Raw genomic sequence first — 27,264 nt, forward strand, 5'->3', positions numbered from 1 at the left:
TTAATTTATGATCTTTTTTCTCTGCTCATTACTGCATTCTGTGGCTATATTGTTTGTTTTTCTTTTTATATCACGATTCTATATAACAATATGTTATTATACATTAAAGTTAAGTAAAATTCAAACCACCTAAAACGTTTAGGGTGGTATATATCGAACTCAGAGACTTGCATTAAACGTTGTAGTAGATCAACAGTCTGTGTGTTGCCTTGTTAAATCCTCCTGTGTATGTGTAAATGTGTTGCAGGGGGCGCGCTTTTTTTTTTTACTGTGACTTTCATTTGCAGCAGCAGGGAGAGACCAGACGGGATAGTGGTCGAAATCACCGCGACCCGGAACTGAGCAACTTCTCACTCACATTCCAAGAATATCTGGAGCCGCTGACTGGCATGAACTAAACACATCGATGTGGTTCGGTCTTTAGTACCCGCGTGCACGCTCGACTTTATCGGTCGTTTACTATCCATTTTTGATTGTTGCACGAAAACTCAACCGCCTTGAATCACAGGCAGGCAAGCCAAGGCAAGCAGAAGTCTCAACTCGCCTCGGGCGCTCGTTCTGCAGGCATGTCGCAGAAAGAAAGACCCACTTTCCATCGACAGGAGGTCAACAAGACAATATGGGAGGTCCCTGTGCGATATCAGAACTTGTCTCCCGTCGGTTCTGGTGTGTATTGATTTTTTTTTTGTGTATTTATCTGTTGTTTTGATGGCGGAACGATGTGTCCCATTCATTCTTAGAGGCCCGTACAGCATTGCACTGTGTTAGCAAACTTGCTAATAAGACCAAAGTCCGTAGTTTGTTATGCAAGACGGATTGCTAGTTACAAAAAGCGGGTTAAAAGTGCTTGTAGTGTTGCAAAGTGTTTTATCGCGTCTAATTTACGCTTTCTAAACATTTAAAGCCGCGTATGTTGCGAATGCCACATCGCGTGCACGCACGCATGCATGCGACTTCAGTTGCAAAGTGATAAACCTTTGCGGTGGATGGGCAATTCGATGCATACGTTAAAATTGTAACTAGCGATTCAGGTCGAAGATATGAACTCGATGCCCTGCAAAGCTGTTTATTATTTATGAAACAGAGCCACACTTTTCTTCATTCGCCCTACTTCGTGCTGTAGTGTGGTCTTAATGCGGACATCTGGTGGGGTCTGTCCTGAATGAGGTCACCCCACAGATGATGCATCATGCCTGTGTCCCAGAACCAAGGCAGCTGTCGTTTTGGCCAACTTGATGCGCAAAATTGCTGTCTCTGTAGGAAACTCGATAGGTTTTGAAACGCAGCCAGAGCTGCTTGTAATTTCAAGACTGTTGTCAGTGTTCGTAGCACTTAATTTTCTCGTTTGCTTTTAGTAACACCCAGGATGAGGTGAATCACTGGGTTTGTCTTTTTATGTTAATATCTTAATCTCGTGATTAATTCCTCTGGATTGCTCGTTTGGTTTGTTTTGCTGCGATGAGGAAGTTTGTGGTTTTGTGCTGATGTTCTCGGTCACAGTTGGATTTATGATTCACTTAAAGGTGCACTCAGTAATTTGTTGCCAATTAACAAAACATTACAGATAAATAAATGAGCCAATCATTTCAGACAAAAATGATTAAAATTCTATTTTAAAAATGGCCATCTACAAACACATTGTCTCTGGGATGTCACACAATGTTTTCAGGGAATCAACCTACAAATAGTTTCTGTATATTAAAGTGAAAATATTTTTACATTGCATAACAATTAAGCTTTTAAATTGTTGTAATTAGCAAACACACTGTCAAGACACAATGTTTTTCTGAGGAGATGTGACCTTGTTTTAACCAGTCATGTTTGTGCACATTGAGAGACTTTTTTGGTTTCTTGCTTAAACTCAAAACAAGCGTTATCTCACTCTTTTAATGTTTGCAAATGATTTTCAGAAAGGTCTCTGTGATATTAAACAGACAGGTGTTTGAAGGCCAGGCTCATTTTCTAAATTACTCCTACTCAGGGCAGACAGGTTGTTTATGCACCAAAGTGACTGTTAGAAGTTGCGATGCTAGGCAACCATGCAATCTAGATTATATTTCATGGGCCCGCTTATTGTGTCTGTGTAATTGAATATCTGATGAACAGATTGCACTGGGTTTGAAGTGCCAGGTTCATCTCTCAGCTCATGCAGTGTATTCAAAAAAGGGAAGCACTGAGATTTTCTTTAAAAAGATCTATTAGCTAGTTCTCTCAGTCAAGTTACTTATACATGTAAAAATCCTATGGTTTTTAAAAGGTTCTATCATGACCCTCACTGTTAGGACTACTGCATAGCTTGTAGTGCTCATTGTGTGACAAATTCTTAAACAATTTTAAACAAATTTGTCCTTGGAAAGGTAATTTGTGATTGGTTGCAATAGGTACTTTTTGCTGTTTAGTTCCTTCTGTAAACCGTGGTAGTTATTTCCATGAGGAAGTGAGAATCTGGTCGGTTTTTGTTTCAGTCTGAAATGTATGGCCAGTTAAATCAGTGCCTTTTATGTTGACTTTTACTTCCAACCGTCTTTAACTTTGTTACTTTGGTTGGTCCTGTTGTAGCATGTTGGAGTTTCGGTTGTGCAACAGAGTGAAGTGTGACAACATGATTGAATCGTGTGTTTCAGCTCTGCATATGATGAAAAGACAGGATTGAAGGTTGCCGTGAAGAAGCTGTCAAGGCCGTTTCAATCCATCATCCATGCCAAGCGGACCTACAGGGAATTGCGACTACTCAAGCATATGAAACATGAGAATGTGAGTTTGGATCATAGGTATTATCAACCTGAAAAGGCTAATATGCAGAGGAGTGGATGGTAATCCCAATGGTTAGTCCCAAAGGCTAACGTTCAATATGGCTTCTAACCTTATTAAGGTCTATGGGGCAACATAATGACCATCAGTGAATTAGGCAACCTAGAATATCTAAATTAATAGGATGTTAATAGGGGATGCATGATAAATATTGCACGATATTTAATGTGCATCTCGTCAGTAACGCCGGTTCTGTAATCAGCGGTAAATCTCTACAAGTGTTGTGCTTTTATTTACTACACAGAGCTGTTGTTCACTGACAAGCTGCGCAAAACCACGTTCATGTTTTGCGCAGCTTGTCAGTGAACAACGGCTCTGTGTAGTAAATGCTGCTTCACGTGAAAGCACGCGCGTGTAGAGATTTACCGCTGATTACAGAACTGGCTTTACTGATGACATACGCATTGCGCGATATTTATCGTGCATCCCTAGATGTTAACAAGTTACTGCACAAGACAAAAGTCCTTTCTGTGTTGGGTCTCCCAACATAATTCACAATGATTGCTGGAAATTATAAAATAGAATAGCTCAATAATAGGATGTTTACTGTAAAATAGCAGTGATGTGCAACTGGAAATGTGGGTTATTATACCCTTAAATCAATCCCTGTCACTGAGCTATTGTTTGATCCAGGGGCTCTAGAACATCATTATTCTGGCTGTATCCTTGAAAACAGCATATATTATAACTGCCTAATTCTAGATTTCTCTGTGAGGTCATGCAATGAGATCTTAATGCAAGACTGTACACGCTGTACTAAATGATTCTGATATGCGTTCTTTGCACTTTGTGATTGCAGGTGATCGGCCTGCTGGATGTTTTCACACCTGCCACCAGCCTGGAGGAGTTTAATGATGTGTGAGTCAATAAATGCTGTGTTTTTGAACCATCTATTTAGAATCCTGGACAAATCTGGGGGAAAAAATGCATCACCGTTTTCATGAAAATGTTATGCAGCTCGACTGTTTTCAGCATTGATAATAATATTAAATGTTTCTTAAGCACCAAATTAGCACAGTAGAATGTGACACTGAGGACTGGAGTAATGACTGAAAATTAAAAGGCCGTAATAATTTCACAGTAATATTGTTTTACTGGATTTTTTTGTTAAAATTATAAATGTAGCCTTGGTGAGCATCTTTCAGTAACATTAAAGAAATCTTACTGACCCCAAACTTTTGATTGGTAGTATAAATTATAAAAAAAAAAAAAAATTATTGCAAACAGGCTACCACACCTCAAAAAAAGAAAGTCTTTGTCTGCCGACTGAAGGTGTGACACACCACATCAGATGCTTCCTGTGGAAGCAACTGTGTTGATCACAATTAGTGATTTGGTTTTGATGCACTGTTACCCGTCCTTTAGTACAGCTTTAATATAATCACTCCTGTGTGTGCAGCGTTAATTTCTCATACACTAAATGGAATAATGCATTATTTATCTTGTGCCATTTGTTACATGACTAGAAGCATGTATTCGGGCTCTTGTGGTTTTATGGAGCTCCGGGTTTGCACAGTGACAGCTTTTTGTGCTGCCTGGCTCCAGCCTAGCAGCCGTGGGTTAGTGGGGAATGCTAAGGACACAGCCAGGTTGTAAAACCAAATGCTGTGGTGACTTCACATCGATTCAACTGCCAAAAATAGACCTGATGAAGGGCATTCGCACTTTGCTTCAGTTTTTCATTTGTCTGTGCAAGTAGAAGTGATGTATGTTTGTTTACTGTCTCTAATCTGTTTTCCTCCTCAAATCTTTGTGGGGGTTGGATGTATTTGTTGATTATCTCTAATGCTGAGTGTGTTTATTGGGTGGAAAGTGTTTCTGGGATTAAGTAGGGCTTATTTTAAGCTCTGCTGTGTGTCACACCACAGTGGCTCTGTTTGACCTGTAGCTCCACCTTCATGCTAAGAGTCGGTGCTTATTTAGACTCTGCTGTTTGTTACCATTGAGGCATTTGTTTAATAGGTTGAAGACTGTAATGATTGTTAATGTGCCTGAATATACTGTGAGCAGCTGGCCAGGTTCAATGGTCAGTACGGTTTCAAATCAGCAAAATCAAAGCATTGACTCCCTTAAATTAACCCTTGCATCTCTATTCTTTTGGTTTTACCTTTAAGTGACCACTTGAGTATAACAGCCCTTAAGTAATAATATATATTTATTATTTATCACTTATTATATGCATGCTACAGTTTAAAAATGTTTTTTTTTTGGCAGAAGTCTCTTCTTTTATAATATGGTTTTTTTTTTTTTTAATATGTACAGTTAAAACAGTAATATTGTGAAATATTATTACAATTTAAAATGAAGGTTTTCTGTATTATATGTATGAAAATGTAATTTATTCCTGTGATGGCAAACTGACTTTTCAGCAGCCATTACTCTAGTAATTGTCACATGATCCTTCAGGAATAATTCAGTTTGGTACTCTAGAAACATTTTCTGTTAGGATCAAAGAACTTCTTTTGTAACAGTTTAAATGTCTTTACTATCAATTATTTTCGCTCAGCTTAATGCATCATTTATTTATTTAAACAAAAAATCTAACTGGCAGTGGCACCAAACTTTTATTTTTTAAGAGTAGTGTAATTATATTCTGAGGTCATTCTATGAATGCCAATAAATAAAATAATAATAAAATGCGAAATATTTATTATATGATTGTATAAGCACAGCTCTAGTTTAAATCTCCCTTTAGTTTCCTGTTTCTTCTCTCACAGTCCCAGAATGAGCATTAAAATATGTGCAAGCAGCTACCCCAGGATATTTACATGAAAACTGATCCAGTGGCAAATCCTGATGTTGACAGTAGTCAGAAGTTCCTCCATGGCCAAAGCTTAAGCTGTTGCTTCACTTTGGAAGCACAGTCAACCTTCAAAGCAAAACAAGATTAATGGATTTTTATCAAAACAGAATTAAATGTTCCCTACATTTCATGCTATGCTGCCACTCCCAATACCAGGTTAAACATTCTTGTGTTCTGTTTGGCAGGTACCTGGTGACTCATCTAATGGGTGCTGACCTGAATAATATTGTGAAGTGTCAGAAGCTGACCGACGATCATGTTCAGTTCCTTATTTACCAGATCCTGCGAGGGCTTAAGGTGAAACTGCCCTTTTTCAATCCTGTAATGAACACAAACAGGAATCTATTTAATCTGATGTAAATAAGACTTAATCTGGAATTTATCTGGAATTTGATTCTCTCGTATAGCCTAACTCTCCTTTTTTATGATTTTTCTTTTAATTTTACCAGTACATCCATTCGGCTGACATAATTCACAGGGTAAGTGTTTATTCAGGCTTATAAAAATGGCCTGCAGGCTTTTTGTCCCCTCAAAAAACTGTGTGCTGCCCCGTGGAGCCAATTCTCCTTGGCATCACCATGTTGTATGCTCAGGCCTGTTGTTGTGCAAAGACTAAAGCTAGAAATGGCCAGAAATGAATTCTAGAAAAGAATGAAAAAATGTTCCACAGAAGTCACATTGGTAATCTGAAAGTAGTCCATCTTGAAAAGATTTTGACAACATTACAGCTCACATAACTATTTTTGTTATAAAATGTTCTTGTTTATGAGTTCATATCGCTTAATAAAAAAAAAAAAATTGTATGAACTTGAAGGTTGAAAGTTGAAATTTGAAATTTTTGTCAGTGATAATTGAAATGTAAGAAGATGTTACATCTATATATTTAATTCATAAATAGCTGCAAATATTCCTTGAAAACAGTTGGTTGTAGTAGTATAAAGAAACTGTTAAGTAATATTAACTAATTGTTTCCCAGGACTTGAAACCCAGTAATCTGGCAGTAAATGAAGACTGTGAACTTAAAGTGAGTATGTCATTATTATTTTTTTTTGTTAGATGTTATACTTTTGCTTGTAATGTGGTTACTCAATACATCCTGTAAATAATAATGACACCTATTTATTTTATTTTTTTCTCAGATCCTTGACTTTGGTCTGGCTCGACACACAGATGATGAGATGACAGGGTATGTGGCCACAAGGTGGTACCGTGCTCCAGAGATCATGCTTAACTGGATGCACTACAACATGACAGGTAACAATTTTTTATAATATCAATTTTGAAAACAGCTGTGCTGCTTAATATTTTTTTGGAAACCACAATACTTTCTTTCTTTTTTTATTTCTCAGGATTTTGAATAGAAATATTAAAGAACAGCTTTTATTTTGAACAGAATTTTTTTGTAACGGTGTAAATGTTGGATTGTGGCTGTTGATCCATGCAATTTTTACAGCCTTCTGTGACAAGACAGCTGGGTCAGGACACAAGAGAGGGAACATGTGCTTGCTGCCTCTCCACTAATGTTGTTTCTTGATTTCTTTTCAGTGGACATTTGGTCAGTGGGCTGCATCATGGCTGAGCTGTTGACAGGCAGGACTCTGTTCCCTGGCACAGATCGTATCCTTTTCCTCTCATTTCCCCTTCACTGACCTGCAAAACACTCTCTGTAAATTGCACCATGGCTCCAAGCCAGAAAATGCATGATTTTTAAGTGTGTATTTGCTCTCATGCTGATTTATATGTATACAAATTATGGATAGTCACATTAGTTTATTTTTTTCATTTTTCTCCTCTTTCTCTGTGTATTTGTGCTATGGCAGAAGCTAGCAGGTCTGTCTGCCTCTTGTCTTAAACTGAACTTTTGTCCTTTCGCTTAAGCTCCGCCTACAATCTGTGCCCCAAGACGCAACAGTGATTTGAAACATAATATCATCCATCATTATGATAACACAATAAACTGCGCTGCACGAAATGACATGCCTGTTTCTCTCTATCTCGCTCCTAATTTCCAATGCCAAATGTTTTCAGGTTTCAGCTCTTGCAGTGTGTTTTCCCTCTGTCTTTGCATATTTGACACTCTGTATCTTGAATGACTGCTACTCTAAATCCATCTGGCTCCACAACCCATGGAACAGAAACACTTGCCAAATGTTTCCCCCCTCTCACAGGCAGAGCACACCTGTGCAGCTACTTCTAACTTGCTTTTGCTGGGCAGGCTGAAAATATTCAACCTGTTATATCTTTACTAGCTTGCTCACCTTTCCACAGATGTAACCAAAGCATCTATGCTTTCCTGTTCTTTAAGTACACATGAAACCAAAATAAGCGTTTCCTTCTTTGTTTTTGTGGCCTGTTCCTTGTTGAGCCACACTAGTTTTCCTTCATCTTATTTTACTAGACATCGATCAGTTGAAGCTTATTATGCTTCTGGTTGGAACTCCAGGACCTGAGCTGTTAATGAAAATATCATCGGAGTCTGTGAGTTTGATATATTTAGGAAGTGTGTACTTGCTAAAAACGCCTGTCTGTGTTGATTTTCAAAGTGGAAAATCCATTTTAAGCTGGCAGCTGTTATAGCTTTTATCTGGTCCAGGCTGGATCAGGATTCTTTCAATATGAAGTTAAAAAAAAAAAAAAGTTTTTATTTGCAATATATTTTTCTGGTTTTTTTGATGTATTTAATGTAATTTTTAATATTTTGGGATTTTAATGAATACAGTTAAGGGTTTTTGATGTTTTTTACTATTGTGAATGTGTGTTGATTGTCGCTAATTTAAAAAGTATATTTTTTTTCCAGTATTTTCTAACTAAACTTTGAGCATTTGGCTTCACTTTTAGATGAAGGACTGATTTGAGGTTCTGTTTGGGACTGAATCATGACATCTAAACTGAAATTGACAAGCCTAATTTTTGTCTTCCAGCTCTGCTGATGTGTTTCTGAACTGATTCTAATCCTTGTCTTACTATCCAAAGCATGACATTCCTCTCTGCTGTATATGAACACAAATTGCATGCCAATTCCTTCTCCCTCTTTGTTTGATCCTGTCTTCCTCCTTAGAGCAGTGGCGAACCACAATATAATGTCCAGATAACATTTGATATATATGCATTAAAATAAATGTGTTGACCGTGAGCTCCTTGACCCGGCCTTCAAAGATATAAACCAGCTTCAACAGATAATGCGACTTACAGGAACTCCACCTGCCTCTCTAATAAGCAGGATGCCTAGCCATGAGGTGAGCTCGCTGTGGTCCAGCCCTGTTTGCAGAATACCCCTCAGTACCCTTCAGAGTGTTTCTAAAGTTAGAGAAAATACTGCTACTCTGACTTCCAAAAAATACTGCACAATTCAACATCGGAGACTCAGAAAAGCTGAGTGATACAAATAGCGACACTGGACTGAAAACCCACTCAGCCAATCAAATCCGGAGAACAAAACAAACCGTTAAAATATTAATTAGAACATTTTCAAGTCAGCTTAAAATTTATGTAGAGAATGTAAGCAAATGTAATAGTGATAATAGATTGCATACAACTTAGTTCCTCCATCTTCTCCACTTTCTCCTTTTCTCACTGCTTGCCGCTGAGCCGTTGTGAAGATATTTACTGATCTGTGTGAGCTGAAATCTCTGTCTGTTATCACCAGCACAGCACAGACCCCTCTGGCTTCTGAAGCTGTTTGTTTGCTGCTGCATTCAAATGGCACTGCATGCTTACACCACAATGTTAGGGTTCACAGTGTTAGCAATGTTTGTGCAAAACACAAGCAGTTATCATGGTGATCAGGTCAAGAATTACCAACAAGCTCAATTCTTAATTGTAATGATAACTTTAAATGAACATAGCTTATACTTTGATAATGACATTATTTTATTAACTCTCATGATTCAACTGTCTATTTTTCACAGGCTCGTACTTACATCAACTCACTTCCTCAGATGCCCAAGAGGAATTTTTCTGAAGTGTTTATCGGGGCTAATCCACAAGGTAAAACTGGCATGTTTTGGCCACAGAAGACTGCACTTATTTGATCAAAAATACTGTAAGAGCAGTAATATTGTGAAATATTATTGCAATTTAAAAGAACTGTTTTCTATTTTAATGTATAAAAAAAACACATTTTATTCCTGTAATTTTCAGCAGCTGTCAAAAAAAAGCTGTTTTGTGGAAACTGTAAAATCTTTTCTTTTCTTTGATTTAACAAAAAGTTCAGAAGAACAGAATTTATTTGAAATAGAAATATTTTCTAACATTCAAACTTTTCTTTACTGTCACATTTGATAAATATAATATGTCCTTGCTAAAATTATTAGGATTTTTGTATGGTAGTGCATTTTGTTGATTTTGTTGGTTACTTTGAACAAATACTTTAGAGAAAAATAAGCTGGAAATATTTAATTTTGATAAAATACTTGATTCTTTGTTTTAGCTGTGGACCTTTTAGAAAAGATGCTGGTTTTGGACACAGATAAGCGCATCACAGCGGCGGAGGCTCTGGCTCACCCTTACTTTGCTCAGTACCATGACCCAGATGATGAACCCGAGGCAGAGCCTTTCGACCAGAGCTTTGAGAGCCGAGAGCTTGATATTGAAGAGTGGAAACGTGAGTCAAGGATTTTTGGTTTGTTTATATACAAAAAAATGCCAGTTGGCACAAGTTACAAGTGCTTTAAGCAGTTTTGTTCACTTGCGGCTTTGAGTTAGACCACCACCTCATCCCATCAACAACACACTCTCTCTCCAAAACCCCATCCTCCCTCCCACCTTGAACCAATGTTTTTTTAAGTATCATTTATATACTTATATATTATTATACTATATTTATATTAATTTACAATTATTTTTATAATAAACCATTACTAATCGAATTAGGTTTTATTTTTATAGTTATTTTAATTTTAATAAAATTTTTGTCATTTCTTTTTTTTTTATTAATTTTTGTATTTAAAATATTTATATTTAGGTATTTTCATTTTAGTTTTTATTAATTTCCGGTTAGTATTTTTAGTGCTTCAGCTTAAAATTGATTTCAGTTAGTTGCCTGGGCAATATTTCTAATTCAAGTTTAAGTTTTTTTTTATCTAATATGTATATATCTTTTTTCCCCCAGCTTTATTTCAGTTAATAAAAAATGTTTTAGTTGACGAAAATAAGGGGCTATGTCAGTTCAGTTTTGATAAAGCCATTATTTAGGATAATCTAGATTTATGTTTTAATGTATGTTGCAATCACAACCTTTATTGTTTGTTTTCTGTTCCTGCTCAGGTCAGACATATGAAGAGGTGATAAGTTTTGAGCCGCCAGTCTTTGACGGAGATGAAATGGAATCTTGACCTTTTCTTCTGGATGGCAATCAAACCAACTGTACTGCTTCTACAGTAATGCTGTCATTTGGCAGTATTGTAATCAGCCAGTCAGTACAATGTTTGACTGTTTCTTTTCATATTTTTCATGTTGTCTTCTGGGCCAAACAGGATGGAAGACAGAAAATATTATTTTACACATTGAATCTCTTCAAAAGAATGTGATGGTAATAATATCAACAACTATTTTTTAACAATTTGCTTTGGTCAGTTCCAAGGTATTCATATATGACAGTCATGCAAGTCTACTTGTAAATGTAATATCTCCCTGAAATTTCGTAGTATTTAGTTGTGCTGTTCTTTCTGTGTACAATGCGTCACATTTGCAGTATTTTTAAAACGTTCAGAAAACATTCTTCATTTAGTTTCTGTTAATATATATATTTTTCCAATCAAATAATGGGCATTGTATTTAACGATTTACAGTGTTCCTCAATCAGTTTTCATAAAGATGGAATTTTTTGGAGGCTCCTTTGGTAGAGCTAGGATGAAACATGTAAATTGTTGCATTGGATATCGGTGATAAGTTTAGGCTATTTGTAAATTATTCTTTTCATAAAGCTTTTGGAATCTGTAGCTGTTTTATTTCTGATCTTTTTCACATTGTTTGTGTATGTTTCATGGGGAGAGAAAGTGTGAGGTTGTGTGTGTGTGTGTGTGTGTCCACCTGAGGTTGCTACTATGAACTATATTCGATCTGATTCTGCCTCCAGTAGCTCTTTTTAAAATGCTATTAATTGAATGTTCAAATATGAAAGCAGAGCAAGATATTTGTACTGTTGAGGTGGTATTTATGAACCTGAAAAGCTGCAACTCCCTTAGCACCTGACAGAAAACACGGAATCAAACACACCATTGTTTACTGAAAATAAAGGCCGATATTTTTCAGAAACTTCTGCTTCTTTGTTTTGAATGTTTGTTTTAGGTTGAACAAAAGAGTGTGAGGTCATTACTGACCTTTTCTATGCAACACCTTGGGTCTGGATTTAATTTAAAATGTGTTTTCAAAAGCATTTTATGACAAATGTCAATTCTTATCTCTTACAAGATAAGAGATAAGATGCAATCTCTTACAAAAATTACCCAGTAACCATAATTTACCATAGTAACCGCTGTAACTATGGCTATCATGATACTTTTTGTCCCGTGGATTAACCTGTGCTTTGTTTTTGTGTTTATCGAAATCATCGTTTGGTAGTTTAAAATGCGCACGTCTGGCTACTTCTGTCACCTCTTTTCATTCGATGTATAATTGCGCAAGCACATACATTAAAAAATGACTGTGACAAATTAAAAAAAATTGACCGTGACCGTGCAAGAGTCAAGACGCGCGTGTCCGGAGGTGTACGCGTGCGCAGTGCCACCCAAGCCGCTAACTAAGGGGCCAACATGGAGAGAAAAGGTAATCTCTTCCTTGACTTTCTCTGAATAATATTTGCCTTGTTTGAAGCTATAGCGATTATACATGAGGCAAGGTGACTAACTTCCATTCTGACTCAAACGAAGAGTGTAATATTAAAGCAAAAAGGCGCATTTTGTCTTGTATTGGGACGCATGGGTTGGTGTCTTTAGCGTTAGCATGTAACGTTAGCCACTCAGTCTGCAGCTGAAGTGAGCTAAATTTATTTTCATCACGCCCTAAAAACATGTTTTATTGTCGGTTTGTATCTGCTTCACTTTAAGCGATGTCAAATCCCTTTTTTTGTTTTAAATAGACGTTAATTTGATGAGTAACGTTAGGCGCGTGCACGTATCAGCTGGATGAGAGTTGAAAGATTGTGTTTTCCTCCTTGCTGTCGTGGAAACTTCAGGAATTTATTTCCTTCAGCCTCGTTTTTGCATCCATGTTTCTGGCGCTGTGAGAATAGATAAAAACATTCATGTTATTAAAGAGCCACGTCTGCACGCATGTTAAGCGCTCAGTTCCTGTCACAATGTAAACACCCCGCTGTGTATTGTTTATGTGCATTATATAAGATTACATAAGATCACTATAACCGGTCTGTGTCTCCCCTGTGTTATGGTCAGGCTATGTTTAACTGCCTTTGAGCAACTGAGTTTAAGTGATTTTTATTAATAGTTTCATTGTCATATGCTGGATCTCATTTGTCACACCAGTTCTGGCACTTCAGGCAAGGAAGAAAAGGGTCAAAGCCAAGAAGTCGACCAAGAAGTGAGTTTGTTCTTTATTTCCTTGTTTTTTCCTAATAGTTTTTATTTGGCTGATCATTTGGATTTTTAAAATTTGAATGTTACTAGACCTAAGAAGGACTGCCTATATGTAAACTGGATCATGCACAGTTAAACACTTTTCTGGGATGTGATTATTGGACATTATGATATTAGGAACCATAATATGGTGTACAATTGTGTCTGTAGACTTTTTTTTTGTTTTGTTTTTAATTATGTCCTGGAAGTTGCAGAGTTGGCTGTTAAATGCAGTGTCAGTTTAGATGTCACTGTTTTAATGTGTACAGAATGAGTCATCTCGAGTTTGCTCTGATTATTCAGTCTTACCTGTTAACCCAGGTTCATTTGATAATATTTTGGCAGAATGAAGTCATCTTTTTGGCATGCACAGTATCTAGTTGCACTTACTTTCACTTCAGTTTTTAAAATGATGTAACGAGTGATTTTCTTGCTTGGGTTAAACCAAGCATGGATACATGCAGTTAGTGAAATGCATTCAAACCCTGGTAGACTTTTTACTCAATAGTGTGTCAGCATTGTATTTATTGAAAGAGTTTATGTGGTAGAAAACGGAACACTGGCTGTGTGCACATTGTGTTTCTTGGATTTAGATTCAGTTGATTGATACAGATGAAGTTTCATTTAGCAGAGTTTTTTTTGTTGTTTTTTTTTTAGTCAAGTTAAGTCAAAAAGTCAAGTTTATTTATTTACACTTAATAATAATGGTTCCATGGGGATTTTGGCATAAAACTTTTTTTCTTCTTGTCAAGAACATTAATTTAATTTAATAATCTAAAGAACCTTTTTTCATTGTAAAGAAACTTTTTAGGACTGGAAAGATTCCATGAATGTTTAAAGTTCTTCATGGAACTAACAATTAAAATATAGAACTTTCAATTTTCAGAATGAAGTGTTTTTTGTTGTTGTTGTTTTTTTTTTATAATACAGATTATTTTAAAGCAGCTTAGCAGCAAGTTTTTTGACCAGGATTCAGTAATTTTAGTTATAATTACAACTTCTGTTTAACCTAAAAAGCAATTCTACAAAAGATTATATAGCTGCATTATTCAGGTCAGTTCAGTTTGGCTATTTAGTGAGCTCATTGAATAAATAAAGGCGTTTTTATGTAGGTCCTTTGATTGTAGCATGTCAGAAATGAAAATCTCATGCTGAAACGGTTGTCAGAATATTTATACCTTGTAAAAATTAGCATCATGGGGTTTTTAATGTAAGATATCTGCTTTATGAGAGTTTAAAATTGTAAGAGGACCTGCCTATATAGAATGTGCTGTAATGCTTGTCCATTGACCTAAATGAAATGAGCTATCATCCCTCAGGCCAGCACATCCTCCACGTGGGGCATCACAACAGCAGCAACCTCCTACAGAGACCCAGATACAGGAGCCTGATGAGGAAATCCTGGGCTCTGACGATGAAGAGCAAGAAGATCCTAATGACTACTGCAAAGGTTGGAGACAAAGCTCTATACGTTCTTTTTAACAGCAGAAGTTACAGCTTGATATATAGACGAGACTTAAAATTGCTGACATGACTAGAGGCACTTCCTTGTTTCATGGTTGTTGTTGTTTTAGTTTTTTTTTCTTGCAAGTATCTGTTGGTGAAACTAAAATTCTTCCTAAAAGTGCATAATTACTGTAAACTGCAAAAGAAATGGATATTTGGTGCTGTAAATAAAGAAATGTCATCATTCTCTGCGTGTTTCAGATATCTGTGATTTTTATTTATTTATTTATTTAATGTAAAATGGATGTTATTATTGTTTTATATTATTTTATTATTTTTTACTTTATTAATTATTTACTTATTTTAAAATGTCAAAAGTCTGGTCAAGTTCTAATTTCTATTTTTGTCTAAATGTACTTTAAAATGATTGCTCAAAATCAGTCCCTAACAAAATGACGATCGATGAGCTTTCTGAATACAAGCTGAAGGATTGTTGTTCTGCTTTGTTCAGGAGGATATCACCATGTGAAAATAGGGGACCTATTAAATGGCAAATACCACGTGATCCGGAAGCTGGGATGGGGGCATTTCTCTACTGTGTGGCTGGCCTGGGACATCCAGTATGAGCTTTGTCATTTGAAATAACATGAGACACATTATAATGTGCCAAAATTGCAAATGCATGATCCAGGTTTTCTCTTCCCTTTTTTCTTCTTTGCAGAGGGAAGCGGTTTGTTGCCATGAAGGTTGTAAAGAGTGCAGAGCATTACACTGAAACAGCTCTGGATGAAATAAAGCTACTCAGATCTGTAAGTATCCAAAGAAACTTCTGAAACTGAAATTATTTAAATAATTATTTTAGAAAAAAGGAAAGGTTAAAACAATGAAGATGACACATAGATTGTCTAAATCATTTTTAATCAGTTATATTAATTATTTTTAATCTAAATATACAATTTTTTTTTATATATATATATATATATATATATATATATATATATATGTGTATGTGTGTGTGTGTGTGTGTGTGTGTTTTTTCCAGGCAAGCATATTTTGGTATATCACTGAACCACGATGCTTAATTTTATTTATTTATTTGTTTGCGTTTTGTATTCAGGTCAGAAATACAGACCCTGATGATCCAAACAGAGAGATGGTTGTGCAGCTACTGGATGACTTCAAGGTCTCAGGGGTCAATGGGACTCGTATCCTTGAATATGAAGAATGTTGTGTGTATCTGTGTGTGAGAGAGAAAATGTGTCAATAAGTCTTAAAGCAGGTGTCTCGTGCTATTTTTAGATACTGCAAATACTTTTACAAGGGCACTTGTGAATGCTGACTTTGAAAGAGTTGTTGCTTTGTAGCGATTTTACAGAGCTTAGCAGAGATTAGACATGTTTTTCAGTTAGAAGTTCTACATTTATTCCTACCAACAGCGGATTCCATTTTAAAAGCGTTGGACCTTCACTTGACCTTTCAGATGTCTGCATGGTGTTTGAGGTTCTAGGGCACCACTTGCTTAAATGGATTATCAAGTCCAACTATCAAGGCTTACCTCTGCCCTGTGTCAAGAGCATCATTCGACAGGTAAGTCAGCACATCACCGCACAACCAGATCAGTTTTAACATAATTACAGTTTGACTAATTAACTGCTGTCCTGGATTCAGTGGATCACTTACAGATGTATTATTATGGGTTTACAGTCTTGCTTAACGTTTTTGGTTTTATAAAAAATTCAGAATGATTTGATAATGAAAAACCTGTTTACTTTGTCACATCTTTTTTTTAATGAAACCACTAGAACAGACATGTTTGTAAGGGATAATGTGCATGAATGCCAGAAGTTTTTTTCTAAGAATTTAATATTTTTATTTAGCAAGACTGCATTTAATTGATCAAAAGTGACATCAAGTGACATCCTGAAAAAAATTCCTGTATTCAAAATTGATAAGAATTTTTTCATATTAGAATGAGCATCGTGTGACACTGAAGACAACATTACTGTTTTTACTGTATTTTTAATTAAATAAATGCACACTTGGTGAGCATTCTTTCAAAAACAAACCAAACAAACAAACAAAAAAATCCTGTGGGATTGTTTCTCAGTTAGAATCGGAAGCAGTCAGAGTCATCTGTTTCAGAGAGCTGTTAATAACCAATAATAATAATGTAATAATGTTGTGTTGCTTTGTTGTAAAAGTACTGTATTGTTAATATTCAGCGTTATATTATGTACCTTTTGGTTTTGTGATTTATATGCTTGTTGAATATTATATGTTGTGTTGCTCCAGGATGTTTAGAAAGGTGCTAATATATATTTTCTGTAGTTGTTTGAGTCTCTGCATTTTTGAAATCTCAGGTTATTCAAGGTCTGGATTACCTGCACACCAAGTGTCAAATCATCCACACAGACATTAAGCCAGAGAACATTCTCATGAGCGTGGATGAGCTGTATATCAGGCGGTTGGCTGCAGAAGCCACTGAGTGGCAGAAAGCAGGCGCTCCCCCTCCTTCTGGGTCAGCAGGTACGACAGCTCTGCTTACAGACACAAACAGTGAAGCATACTTTTTACACAGCTTCAACCAGTTGCAATTGATTGTGTAAACTTTTCCCTAGCTAGTAGTTTTTCACATTCTCTCGTTAACACAACTTGTTGGTTAGCTTTCTTACCCTCTAGCATTCTGCACTTAAAGTTGGTTTACTTTGCAAGCCGTCATTGAGTTACAATGACTTGTGTTGACCTTTATCTTCCAGTGAGCACTGCCCCAGCACCTAAACAGGTATGTTTGCCTTCTTTAGCAGATATTTTTATACATTTCATTTCAATTCATTTTTATTATTTTAATGTCCTGAAGAAAACTATTCAATCATTCTCTTTCTTTCTGTAGCCCTCTGAATATAATCTTGAGCTGCTGTTCCCAATTCCAGGAATGTTCTGGGTTATTTACAACTTAAAATCTTGCCACCGTAATTGTGAAGACATTTATAATGATACAAAGTATTTCTATTTTAAATAAATGTTATCAAAGAATCCTGATAAAAAACATGTCATGGTTTCCACAAAAATATAAAGCAACACAACTGTTTTCAATATTTATAGTAATAAATGTTTCTTGAGCGGGAAATTAGCATATTAGAATAATTTCTGAAGGATTATGTGACACTGAAGGCTGAAATAAAGGCTGCTGAAAATTCAGCTTTGCCATCACAGGAATTATTTACATTTGAACATTTAAAAAAAAAAATAATTGGAGTAATATTTCACAATAATACCGGTTTTTTTTTTATTTTTATTTTTTACCAAATAAATGCAGCCTTGTTAAGAATGAGAGTCTTGTTTCATCTGACAAACGTCTGACAAAAAAAATAATCTAAACATTTGCATGGTAGTGTAAGTTTATTTGTCATATAACCTAGAATTTTCTCCTCAGGCTCCAAAAATGTCAAAAAACAAGAAAAAGAAGCTAAAGAAGAAGCAGAAGCGTCAAGCGGAGCTCTTAGAGAAGTGCATTATGGACTTGGAGGAGATGGAGATTGGGCCTGAAGGCAGAGAGGAAGAGGAGGATGACCCAGAATCCCCCAAATCCCCCTCCTGTGTCCCACTAAGACAGGCATCACTGCAGGACATTGCTAATGAGGACACAATAAGTTAGTTTCTATTTGTATCAATAATTTTCTTATAGTGCTAGTGTTAATTAAAGTTGCTTAGAGTTAGATATTATTTGCAACCTGTTATTAAGTACAAATTAGCTGCCATTAACACATCTCCATTATATTTCTGTTTCTCTGCCTCTTGTGTAATAGTGGAGACTAGAGAGAGATTAACCTCAGATGCTTCACTTGAGCTCAACTGTAATGGCTGTATGCACTCCAGTCAAACACAGCCTGAGGAGGACGATCAAGGAGACCAGCGACATGGCCAACTGCTACAAGAGGACCACCATAATGCAAACACAGGCCCAGAGGACACAGCTCAAAGCATGTACAAGTACTGTAATGGGGCAGAGTCCCCTGAACTGGACCAGGCCGGCTACAGTAATGGCACCTCAGGCCGAGAGCAGCCGGAGGAGGGAGTGCTGCCACCTGGAGAGCAAGATCAGCAGAAGACTAGAACCAGAGCCAGGGAACAGAACAAGGATAAGCTAAAGAATGGTGAATTTTCTATTAGGGCTATGCAATTAATCACATTCGATTGTCATGGCATCTCGTCAGTAAAGACGGTCTCGTGATTAGTAGTAAATCAGCATCACCTGCTTTCAGATTGAGCGGCTTTCACTACACAGAGCCGTAGTTCACTGACAGTTAGGCAAAATTGCCCTCATAATTTTAGATGAATTGTATTCGATTTCGAACGCGATATGGCCTAGCTTTTCAGTGAACTACGGCTCTCTTTAGTGAAAGCTGCTCAGTCTGAAAGAAGGTGATGGTGATTTACTACTAATCACGGGACCGGCTTTAATGATGAGATGCGCATGACAATCGAATGCGATTAATTGCACATCCCTATTTTCTATGGCTTTTTAGTTCTTTTAGTGAGGTTTTTCAGAGATTTTTATTTTTACATGCTGGTAACTGTTTGTATTAAAGGGGTAGTTCACATAAAAATGAAAAGTGCCATTATTTGCTCACACTCGTTCCTAACCTGCAATACTGTTATTTTCATGTAAACACATAGTGAGCATTTTTGATGAGACATTTTACAATGACAATTCATAGTGACCACATAAGGTTGTTTTTGATTAGCTTTTTCCTCCTTTTTCAGATAAGTTGTCGTCTGGAAGCCTATTGATCAATCCACTGGACCCACTTAATGCAGACAAGATCAAGGTCAAGATTGCTGACCTTGGCAACGCCTGCTGGGTGGTAAGAATCTTAGAATCTTAAAGCGATGGAATCCAAATTGTAGTCATTTATCTCTAAAAACGCAAATTAGAATGATTTCTGAAGGATCACGTGATGCTTTAATTAAATTAAATAGTCATTTAAAATAGTAATATTTCACAATATTATTTTTTTACTGTATTTTTAAGCCTTAGTGACCATGAAAAAAATAATTAGGTTTTTTTTTTTTTTTTTTCAAACTTAAAACATTAAAACAATCTTATCGGCCCCAAACTATTGAACGGTAGTGTGCGTTTATTTGGTTGAGTGTGGACTGATAAATGGTGCACAGACATTTATTAAGAAAGAAAATATAGAAGTTGATTTCATGTTTTTTTTCCCAAATACTCTATATGATTATTGATATGAATTCTCTGCTCTTCAGCACAAGCACTTTACTGAAGACATTCAGACCCGACAGTACCGCTCTCTGGAAGTGCTGCTGGGATCAGGGTACAGCACACCCGCTGACATATGGAGCACAGCCTGCATGGTGAGAAGCTACACATGGTCGTTCATCAGTTTGTTAATCAGCTTTACTTTTACATAAATCCACAGGCATCCTTGTGGGAACAGGTAAATCACTTTGGTTAGAGTTTAGACCTGATATTGGATGGCTCTTTTTCTTTTCAGGCATTTGAATTGGCCACTGGTGATTATTTGTTTGAGCCCCACTCTGGTGAAGATTACTCCAGAGATGAAGGTAATGCAATATTTCTTCCTTCTGCCTGAAATACAAAAAAATGATGAATGTTCCCTCCATTACATTTACTGAGGAAAGATGTACAGTAATAATTAATCTGGATTACAGATGCATGTACATGCCTACAGTGAAGGACATACCCAATCATTTAATTTTTAATGTGACTGACAATTTACTGGGATTAACTGACAATCATATTAATGTCTCACTACAGCCACTATGCAATATAATTTAAATACCTGCTTAATTATTTATTGTTTGTTGTTTTCTTCTGTCTTAATATGTATTGATATTACAGTGCTTCAATAGCTGTAATCCTGTGATTATTTCCCTGCTAACAGTCAGAGCCTGCTGTTAAAATGCATGGGAGACCCTGTCTCTTCTTTTAACCTCTTGATATTCACTTCCTCCACCTCCACTTTTGACCAATGTTTCTTTGTTCCTCCTGGTGTTCTGTTGTTAGTTGATGCTGTAACTAAATAAACTAAGACAGAAAGATGCAAATTTTGCATGCCTTAGAAATTGTGTGTGGGAAGAACTTGTAAACGTGAAACCTAATTTATTATCCATCCGTCAAGCTTAGTTAACAGTTTCTATGGCATTCTGTCATCTGTGATCTAGTTGTCTTTGCACTGGAGTGGAAATGTTGTTTAAACAGACCTTGGCAGTTATGTTAGTAATGAGCAGAATTTGCATGCTTTGAGCCACTGTGTGGTTGTTGCTTTAGGTGTAATACACAAAAGCGATGAGAAACTCAATACTTACCAAGTGAAATTTCAGATTATTCTATTGATTTCAAAGGCAAATAATTTCATGGCGCTCAAAGTATAAAGGCTACAGAGGTTAAGCATTTGGTTGTAAATAGTGCCTTGCTATGCTTTCACTTTGTATATATGCAAGGTATTTAGCAGGATTTGGTCAGACCAGAAGTCAAACTGGAGAGACCAGTAATGATTCATTATGCTTCTGCTTAGAACATATTGTGTTCTTACTCTTGTGATAGACCACAGTTGCACTTGAATCAGCTGATGTAATTTTCCTTAAAATGGAGTGAGCAGAATTAGATCACACTTCAACCTTCCAGTTTAATTCATGTCAAAGAGAAAGGTAGTTATTGAATTTTCCTATCGGCAGAGAACCTTGCCTTTCTGTGTGTCTCATGGTTTTTTTTTTCCAGTCACTATTCTATCCGTTGCTTATTCCAGTTCTGTTTATGTACACCGGGGAGACACCAAGTCATGTCTCTGTGGTCAGGCCGGGTAATTATTCAAATGATATTTTCAGTTATGATTTTGGCTTCCAACAATTATGAAAACAAGATCATTAAGATAAAATGATTGTTGTTTAAATTTTCATAATTTTCATTATTGTGTTCCATAGAGCCATGTAATAAACATTAATATGCTGACTGGAGACACTGATGTTAAATGCCCTGTTAAGCTTGTAATCTGTCATTCTGGCCCACTGTCATTTGCCTTGAGTTTGTCCTTTTTTCTTTTTCTTTTTTTTGTTGTTAGATCCTGTCCAGGTTCTTTCTGCTTGTCTCCATTCCATGATCATGTTCTCTTACTGTCTCTGTCTTCCCTCTCTCTCTCAGACCACCTTGCTCTGATTATTGAGCTTTTGGGGAATATCCCCCATCACTATGCTCTGAGTGGGAAATTTTCACAGGAATATTTCAGCCATAAAGGTATGCCTGTCAGTCAGGAAGAGCCCTGCCCTGAGGGAGCGTTTTGAAGGGGAAGAGAGGAGATCCAGCAGTTCCATTGACAGCACATGTTTTGTTCACAAAGAGGCACAACAATCCAGTTGTTCACAAAGAGGCTTTTCTTACAAGTTTGAGGGGGCCCTCATAACAATAGATGAACTGTTGTAGCTTCAAAGCCACAGAATTGTGGCATGATTCGGCTGAATTAGCTTGAAGCGCTACAAGAGGCAGGAGAACATCAAAAACACTTACACTTACACAAGTCTAATTCTCAAAATCTTTCATCTGAATCTCTGATGTGAAAATATTTCACTATGTGATCGCCGTCTGTGCTGGATAAGGCTGTGTCTCCTTGCCTTCCTTCTCATCTCTGTTCTCTCAGGATGGGTGAATGACTGTATTAACACTGTCTGATAAAGTTGTCCAATGTTTCGTCCTCCCCTCCTTCTCACCCCCCCACCCAATCCTCTCTGTGTGTGATGGTAGACCACATTGCTTTGGTCATTGAACTGCTGGGAGCCGTCCCACGCAAACTCATATTGACCGGAAAATATTCCAAGGAGTTTTTCTCCAAGAAAGGTAATGTGGCCATTATGAATACATTTCTATATATAGTCATCATGATTTCACTTCATATGATTAAATTGCATTGTAAACTTAAATGTTAAATATTCATTGTGTGTTAAATGTTGTTCAGATGTTTGGGGTTGATAACATTTTTTTTTAAATGTTTTTTTTTTTTAATGTTTTCAAGTCTCTTGTGTTCACCAAAGCAGCATTACTTAAAGGTACTTAAGGTGATTTGGTACTTAAGTAACTTTTATTATCAATGTTGGAAATAGTTGTGCTGCTTGATATTTTTGTGGAAACCATGAAGGTTCAAAAGAACGACACTTATTTGAAATGGAAATCTTTTGGAACAATGTAAAAGTCTCTTTTGATCAATTTAATGCTAGTTTGCTGAATGAAAGTAACTGCTTTAAAAAAAAAATACTGACCCCAAACTTTTGAATGGTAGAGCCTGGTTTCAAATTGGTTCTTTGTCTTTCGACACCCAAAACACCAGCTCTGAACCAGGAAAAATGGTTCGTAAGTAGCACCAAAACATTGCTGGGCTAGAAGTAAGAACTGCTTGTGGCAGGGGCTGGGGCCGGGGTTACTGTGACCAACAAAATACTTTTAACCACCATATTTGAAATAACAGCTAAACACGAACATGTTGGATTCGCTGTGTTTGGATGCTGATGTAGGTTCTTAAAGCCATGAACATCAATAGCAACGCAACATCCACCATTGTCGATGGTGTTTAAGCTTGTTCGGGATGGTGCCGGCCGGACACAGAATGAAGTTGTGTTGCGCCTTATTGCGCGTAAATGGCCAAATACATACAAAATTATGTCAAAATGACCATCTTGATGAGTATTTGCGTAAACCAATTTATACTTAACACTGTTGATATATAGGCTATTAAGTGAATGTAAACAGTTGAGAAACAAAACTTGTGTAACAGTTAGACCTGTGTACGAGGTCTCAAAGAGACAGCAACCTAAAAAAACCTGCTGCTGTCTGTCATTGTTTATTCATACATTGAAGACTAACCAGTGCTATTTTAAAGTTAAATTGATTGGCCGATCACCATGATAAGAAATGGGTACTCTGTATCATCTGCAAAAATCCTCATCAGAGCAACCCTGCCAAAATGTTGCAAGGAAAGAAAAAACAGTGCTAGAGTACTGCATGGAATGAGAAGCCTGGTCTCTAAGTGTGTGTCTTCTGTAGGTGACCTGAAGCACATCACTAAACTGAAGCCGTGGGGTTTACTGGAAGTACTGATGGATAAATACGAGTGGCCTCGGGAGGAGGCCGAGATCTTCACTGATTTCCTGCTTCCAATGCTGGAACTCCTGCCAGAGAAAAGAGCCACTGCTGCTGACTGTCTGCGACACCCTTGGCTTGCCGTTTAGTGTCCTCTTGCTGTCACTGCACATACTTCAGGCCCTGAACTCAAGAGACTGCAACAGATCACTTTCCAGTTTATAGAGCATATCGGCATAGTTATTTTTCTTCTGTTAACTTGAGTGATTTCATTTGCTTGGCTCATCAGAGGAATAGTAAACCTGCCTGGTTTTGTTTTAGCTGTTTTTTTTTTTTTCTTCCCAGAGTTGAGAGGTTTTTTTGTGAGGGTTACTCCTGCCTTAATCCCATTGCCATCCCTCTTATTTTGGCAAAGGATGAAATCTAGAGCTAGATTTAGAAATCTAGACCTGTTTAGGTATCTGGGGTATTTTCTGAAGACATACAAAATTGCAATGGCTGATAAGTTTTTTTTTTTTTTTTTTTTTTTTTTGCAGTACTAATATGAGATACAGTCCAGTCTTCCTGAGTACCGACCACTCAGGCTCCAGTGCAATGCAAAAGAGATAATTTTGTTACTTGTAGTTTTCTGAGTGGGAAAGTAATGGTGGTTTATGAAAAGTGAATTTTTTGGTTTACCTTTATGAGTGTAGAGTATAAATTAAGATTGTTTCTGTTCTGTGTCAAGATTTGCCACACCTCTCTCAACTGTGTTTATTAATTCAGTAGGTTTTGATCTAGTCTGCCGCAGATTAGATTTTAAAGAGCTGACGTCTTCTCACTCATGGTCAGTACATTTTGTGTACATGATGTTTCCACATAAAGTGAGTATCTGTCAAGGACCACCATAAGAAAAAAAAAAAAAAAAATTTATTGTCCGAGTGTGTGTTGTATGTATGGTTTATGTGTGGGCGCATGTGCATGCGTGTGTGTCTGTATATATGTGTACCAAAGAGTTTGCCTTGATCTGTATATTACAGCCATGTACAGTTTTTAAAAGAAATCCTAATATTGCATCTAAGCTAAGATTATTTAGCCAGATAGAAGTGTTTTAATAAAGCATTTGGAAGATGGGTGCACCCTTTTGTCTGATTTGCGTTTTTCAACAAAAAAACAAAACAAAAACCTTGATATGTTATAAATTGGAGGTGAAAAAGCAGGGTACTTTTCATTGTAATGCACACTGACCTTTTGGACAGATAAAAGTAAAGATTAAATAATTGTTGTATTGCTAAATATGAACAAAATAATAGAAAAAAGTCCAGAAAAACAAATGATTATTTCGATAGCATTTTAGTACAGTGAAACGGGTTGTCAATCTGGGAATTTTTGTTATAATTTCCTTTACTTTGAATGTCCAGTTCCATGAGCACTGCAGTTCAGATCTTTTGGATTCAGGCTTTATCTATAAACAAAAGGAAACAACAACATCACTAAAATTGTGCATTTAAAAATTCTACAAGTTACTGCAACCTAAATATATTCATGAATTATTTAGTAGGACACAAACTTGACATTATTTATGGATAATTATTATATTATTAATCTTCTGATACATTAATAATCAATTTATCGGCACATTCTGACTCTGGGTTTTCAAAGTGGGAATCTGTCGAGCTCACAGCCAGTGTAACTTAATGTTCTGCTCTGAATTATGAGTCGTGAATACATTTTAATTAATCTCCCAATCATTCTAGTACTTCTCTTACCGTTACCCTCCACCTCGAAGTCGTCTGGCAGCAGTTTGTCTTGTCGGTTGCCCAGAGTGAAAGCAAGCAGTGCCAGTAACGCTGAGTCCAGGATGCTGATAATGCCTAAAATATAAGCCCAGCGAACGGTGCAGTTCCCCAGCGTGTACTTGTCCGTCCTCTCACCACACATCCGCTTCACCTCCGGAGCATCCCAGCCGTCCGGATAAATCATACAACCCATCACCATCAACACAGCTACAACATCAAGTGCAAAGGTTACATTTTTCTATAACTTTTTCCTTTAAATGCCTACAATATCCATTTATTTAGGGTAGTACTAGAGGCAATATTGAATTTTTCACGAATGAAAACGGGGTTGTGAATGATAGACGCACAAGGTGATAATGCTTTTACATGCTGACAGACAACAGCAGGTATGATGCTGTCACGGAATGCACAGATAGGCTACTGACTAGCATTCAAATACCTTTCAAACTGTTTATTTTTACTAAAGACGTAACTGACTGTTTAGTGAAAACTCACCCAGACGGACATTTTGACATATAAAGGAAAAGTTGCCTATATAAGTAGCCTATAATCAGTCCGTCTCGAGTCGCGCACACGTACGGAAAGTCTCTTCCGCGGCTCAGTGCGAATTTAACTCATTTTTTAGTATCGAACAAGAACGGCAGGAGACTGTTATGACAGTACACGTCATTGAATGGAACGTGCGACTATCCCTCACAGCCTCGTGATCAATAGCAAATAAATAAGTACATACAAATGTCTAACCTTATTCAGGCGTCTACCCTTAGTAAATATATTTATAAAAATATTTCACTTTTTTTTTATTTTGTAGCCTAATTTCATCTTTTTAAACTGCTTTAATTAAATTATGCTTATTAGCAAGGCTAACCTAGTAAACACTTTGCCCACCTGAAGATGTTTGCATCCATGCGCATATCTTGTACACACTTGCAGAGTTGCAGAAGAAGAAAAGACCCAAGCACACAATGGTGCCTACGATAAGGAGCATTGAGGTGCCTACAAAAAACATAGCAGTCCTGAAAGCCCCGGAGGGGATCGAACCAAAATCAAACACACTTCCTTTGCAGACCAATTCGGAGGTGATCGGATTGCCAATACAATAGTGAAAAAGCCCAAAGTATCCTGCCTGCGGGGTGTTAACACTATCACCAATCCAATAGGGCTGAATGAAGACCACCACGGTAATGATGGCGAAGCATATGGTGAAAACGGCCCACAAGACACCGATGGCCCTGGCATTTCTAACATAGTTGGTGTGGTAGATTTTGGCAGCCTCTTGGGCTGGAAGCATATTCTCATTCACCATTATTAAATTTACATATATCCAGCAAGGTTAGAAGTCTGTAGATGTTTTTCAAGAAAAAAAAAAAAAAAAAAAAAAAACCAGACCAATTGAAAAGCTAGTTCAGAATCCAATGCTACAGACAGCTCTTATATAATAGCCATTTAGTTAAAAGAAAATGATTAAATCTGCCTTTTTCAAAGAAGTCCAAAGGCTAGGGAGATCGTCACCACTGGAATAGTGTCTGAAATAACATTGTTGCCAACAAAGGTGTCAGTTTTTAAATTATTAATGGTAAATTAAGATGAGGAATAAGGTGGCAACAATAACCTGTTCTCTTAGTTGCTGTAAGCAGATATGTTTGTTACTTCACAGTAAAAGAACAGCTATTGTGTTGTAGGAACAACACAAACTCTTTATATTTATAAAAAGCTGTAGTCAACACCTCTTACCAAATCTATGTA

The 27,264-nt window shown here is 36.8% G+C and overlaps 3 protein-coding genes across 6 annotated transcripts; 2 read left to right on the top strand and 1 right to left on the bottom strand.

Moving 5' to 3' along the window:
- Window positions 1-256: 256 nt before the first annotated feature.
- Window positions 257-11,869, top strand: LOC109067201 (mitogen-activated protein kinase 14A-like). Of its 2 annotated transcripts, none has more exons than XM_042762232.1 (13): window positions 257-674; window positions 1,463-1,473; window positions 2,625-2,754; window positions 3,611-3,669; window positions 5,800-5,911; window positions 6,064-6,093; window positions 6,591-6,638; window positions 6,754-6,868; window positions 7,160-7,231; window positions 8,013-8,092; window positions 9,523-9,601; window positions 10,044-10,217; window positions 10,880-11,869. In XM_042762232.1, the coding sequence occupies exons 1-13, from the start codon at window positions 567-569 to the stop codon at window positions 10,945-10,947; spliced, it is 1,086 nt and encodes a 361-aa protein (XP_042618166.1). In that variant the 5' UTR covers window positions 257-566; the 3' UTR covers window positions 10,948-11,869. The 2 variants fall into 2 exon arrangements, with proteins under 2 accessions (XP_042618166.1, XP_042618165.1); XM_042762231.1 differs by lacking the exon at window positions 8,013-8,092 and adding an exon at window positions 8,771-8,850 and having other exon boundaries at window positions 259-674.
- Window positions 11,870-12,267: 398 nt separating this feature from the next.
- On the top strand, window positions 12,268-24,858 carry LOC109067165 (SRSF protein kinase 1-like). Of its 3 annotated transcripts, none has more exons than XM_042762227.1 (16): window positions 12,270-12,379; window positions 13,096-13,150; window positions 14,505-14,635; window positions 15,143-15,251; window positions 15,353-15,440; window positions 15,749-15,836; window positions 16,112-16,218; window positions 16,992-17,157; window positions 17,388-17,413; window positions 18,065-18,281; window positions 18,438-18,785; window positions 19,396-19,496; window positions 19,900-20,007; window positions 20,148-20,217; window positions 22,412-22,504; window positions 23,705-24,858. In XM_042762227.1, the coding sequence occupies exons 1-16, from the start codon at window positions 12,367-12,369 to the stop codon at window positions 23,887-23,889; spliced, it is 1,905 nt and encodes a 634-aa protein (XP_042618161.1). In that variant the 5' UTR covers window positions 12,270-12,366; the 3' UTR covers window positions 23,890-24,858. The 3 variants fall into 3 exon arrangements, with proteins under 3 accessions (XP_042618164.1, XP_042618161.1, XP_042618162.1); XM_042762228.1 differs by lacking the exon at window positions 12,270-12,379 and adding an exon at window positions 12,398-12,452; XM_042762230.1 differs by lacking the exons at window positions 22,412-22,504; window positions 23,705-24,858 and adding an exon at window positions 21,815-22,393 and having other exon boundaries at window positions 12,268-12,379.
- A 315-nt stretch (window positions 24,859-25,173) lies between these two features.
- On the bottom strand, window positions 25,174-27,037 carry LOC109097093 (LHFPL tetraspan subfamily member 5 protein-like). Its single transcript, XM_042763033.1, has 3 exons — window positions 26,407-27,037; window positions 25,489-25,725; window positions 25,174-25,184 (listed from the first exon to the last, which is right to left on the bottom strand). Exons 1-3 carry the CDS (start codon window positions 26,822-26,824, stop codon window positions 25,174-25,176), a joined length of 666 nt encoding a protein of 221 aa, XP_042618967.1. The 5' UTR covers window positions 26,825-27,037.
- Between the last annotated feature and the right edge of the window lie 227 nt (window positions 27,038-27,264).

Source organism: Cyprinus carpio, chromosome A8 (genome assembly GCF_018340385.1).
Source record: "Cyprinus carpio isolate SPL01 chromosome A8, ASM1834038v1, whole genome shotgun sequence".
NCBI lineage: Eukaryota > Metazoa > Chordata > Actinopteri > Cypriniformes > Cyprinidae > Cyprinus > Cyprinus carpio.

What these genes read in the sequence shown, in the direction of transcription:
- LOC109067201 (XM_042762232.1), top strand. Translation starts at nt 567, where the DNA reads ATGTCGCAGAAAGAAAGACCCACTTTCCATCGACAGGAGGTCAACAAG. An exon ending in AGATCCTGCGAGGGCTTAAG is followed by an intron (nt 5,912 to 6,063) that starts GTGAAACTGCCC and finishes TAATTTTACCAG; the next exon opens with TACATCCATTCGGCTGACAT. An exon ending in CGGCTGACATAATTCACAGG is followed by an intron (nt 6,094 to 6,590) that starts GTAAGTGTTTAT and finishes ATTGTTTCCCAG; the next exon opens with GACTTGAAACCCAGTAATCT.
- LOC109067165 (XM_042762227.1), top strand. An exon ending in CAAGGATAAGCTAAAGAATG is followed by an intron (nt 18,786 to 19,395) that starts GTGAATTTTCTA and finishes CTCCTTTTTCAG; the next exon opens with ATAAGTTGTCGTCTGGAAGC. An exon ending in AGATTACTCCAGAGATGAAG is followed by an intron (nt 20,218 to 22,411) that starts GTAATGCAATAT and finishes GTGTGATGGTAG; the next exon opens with ACCACATTGCTTTGGTCATT.
- LOC109097093 (XM_042763033.1), bottom strand. Translation starts at nt 26,824, where the DNA reads ATGGTGAATGAGAATATGCTTCCAGCCCAAGAGGCTGCCAAAATCTAC. An exon ending in ATGGATGCAAACATCTTCAG is followed by an intron (nt 25,726 to 26,406) that starts GTGGGCAAAGTG and finishes TTGATGTTGTAG; the next exon opens with CTGTGTTGATGGTGATGGGT.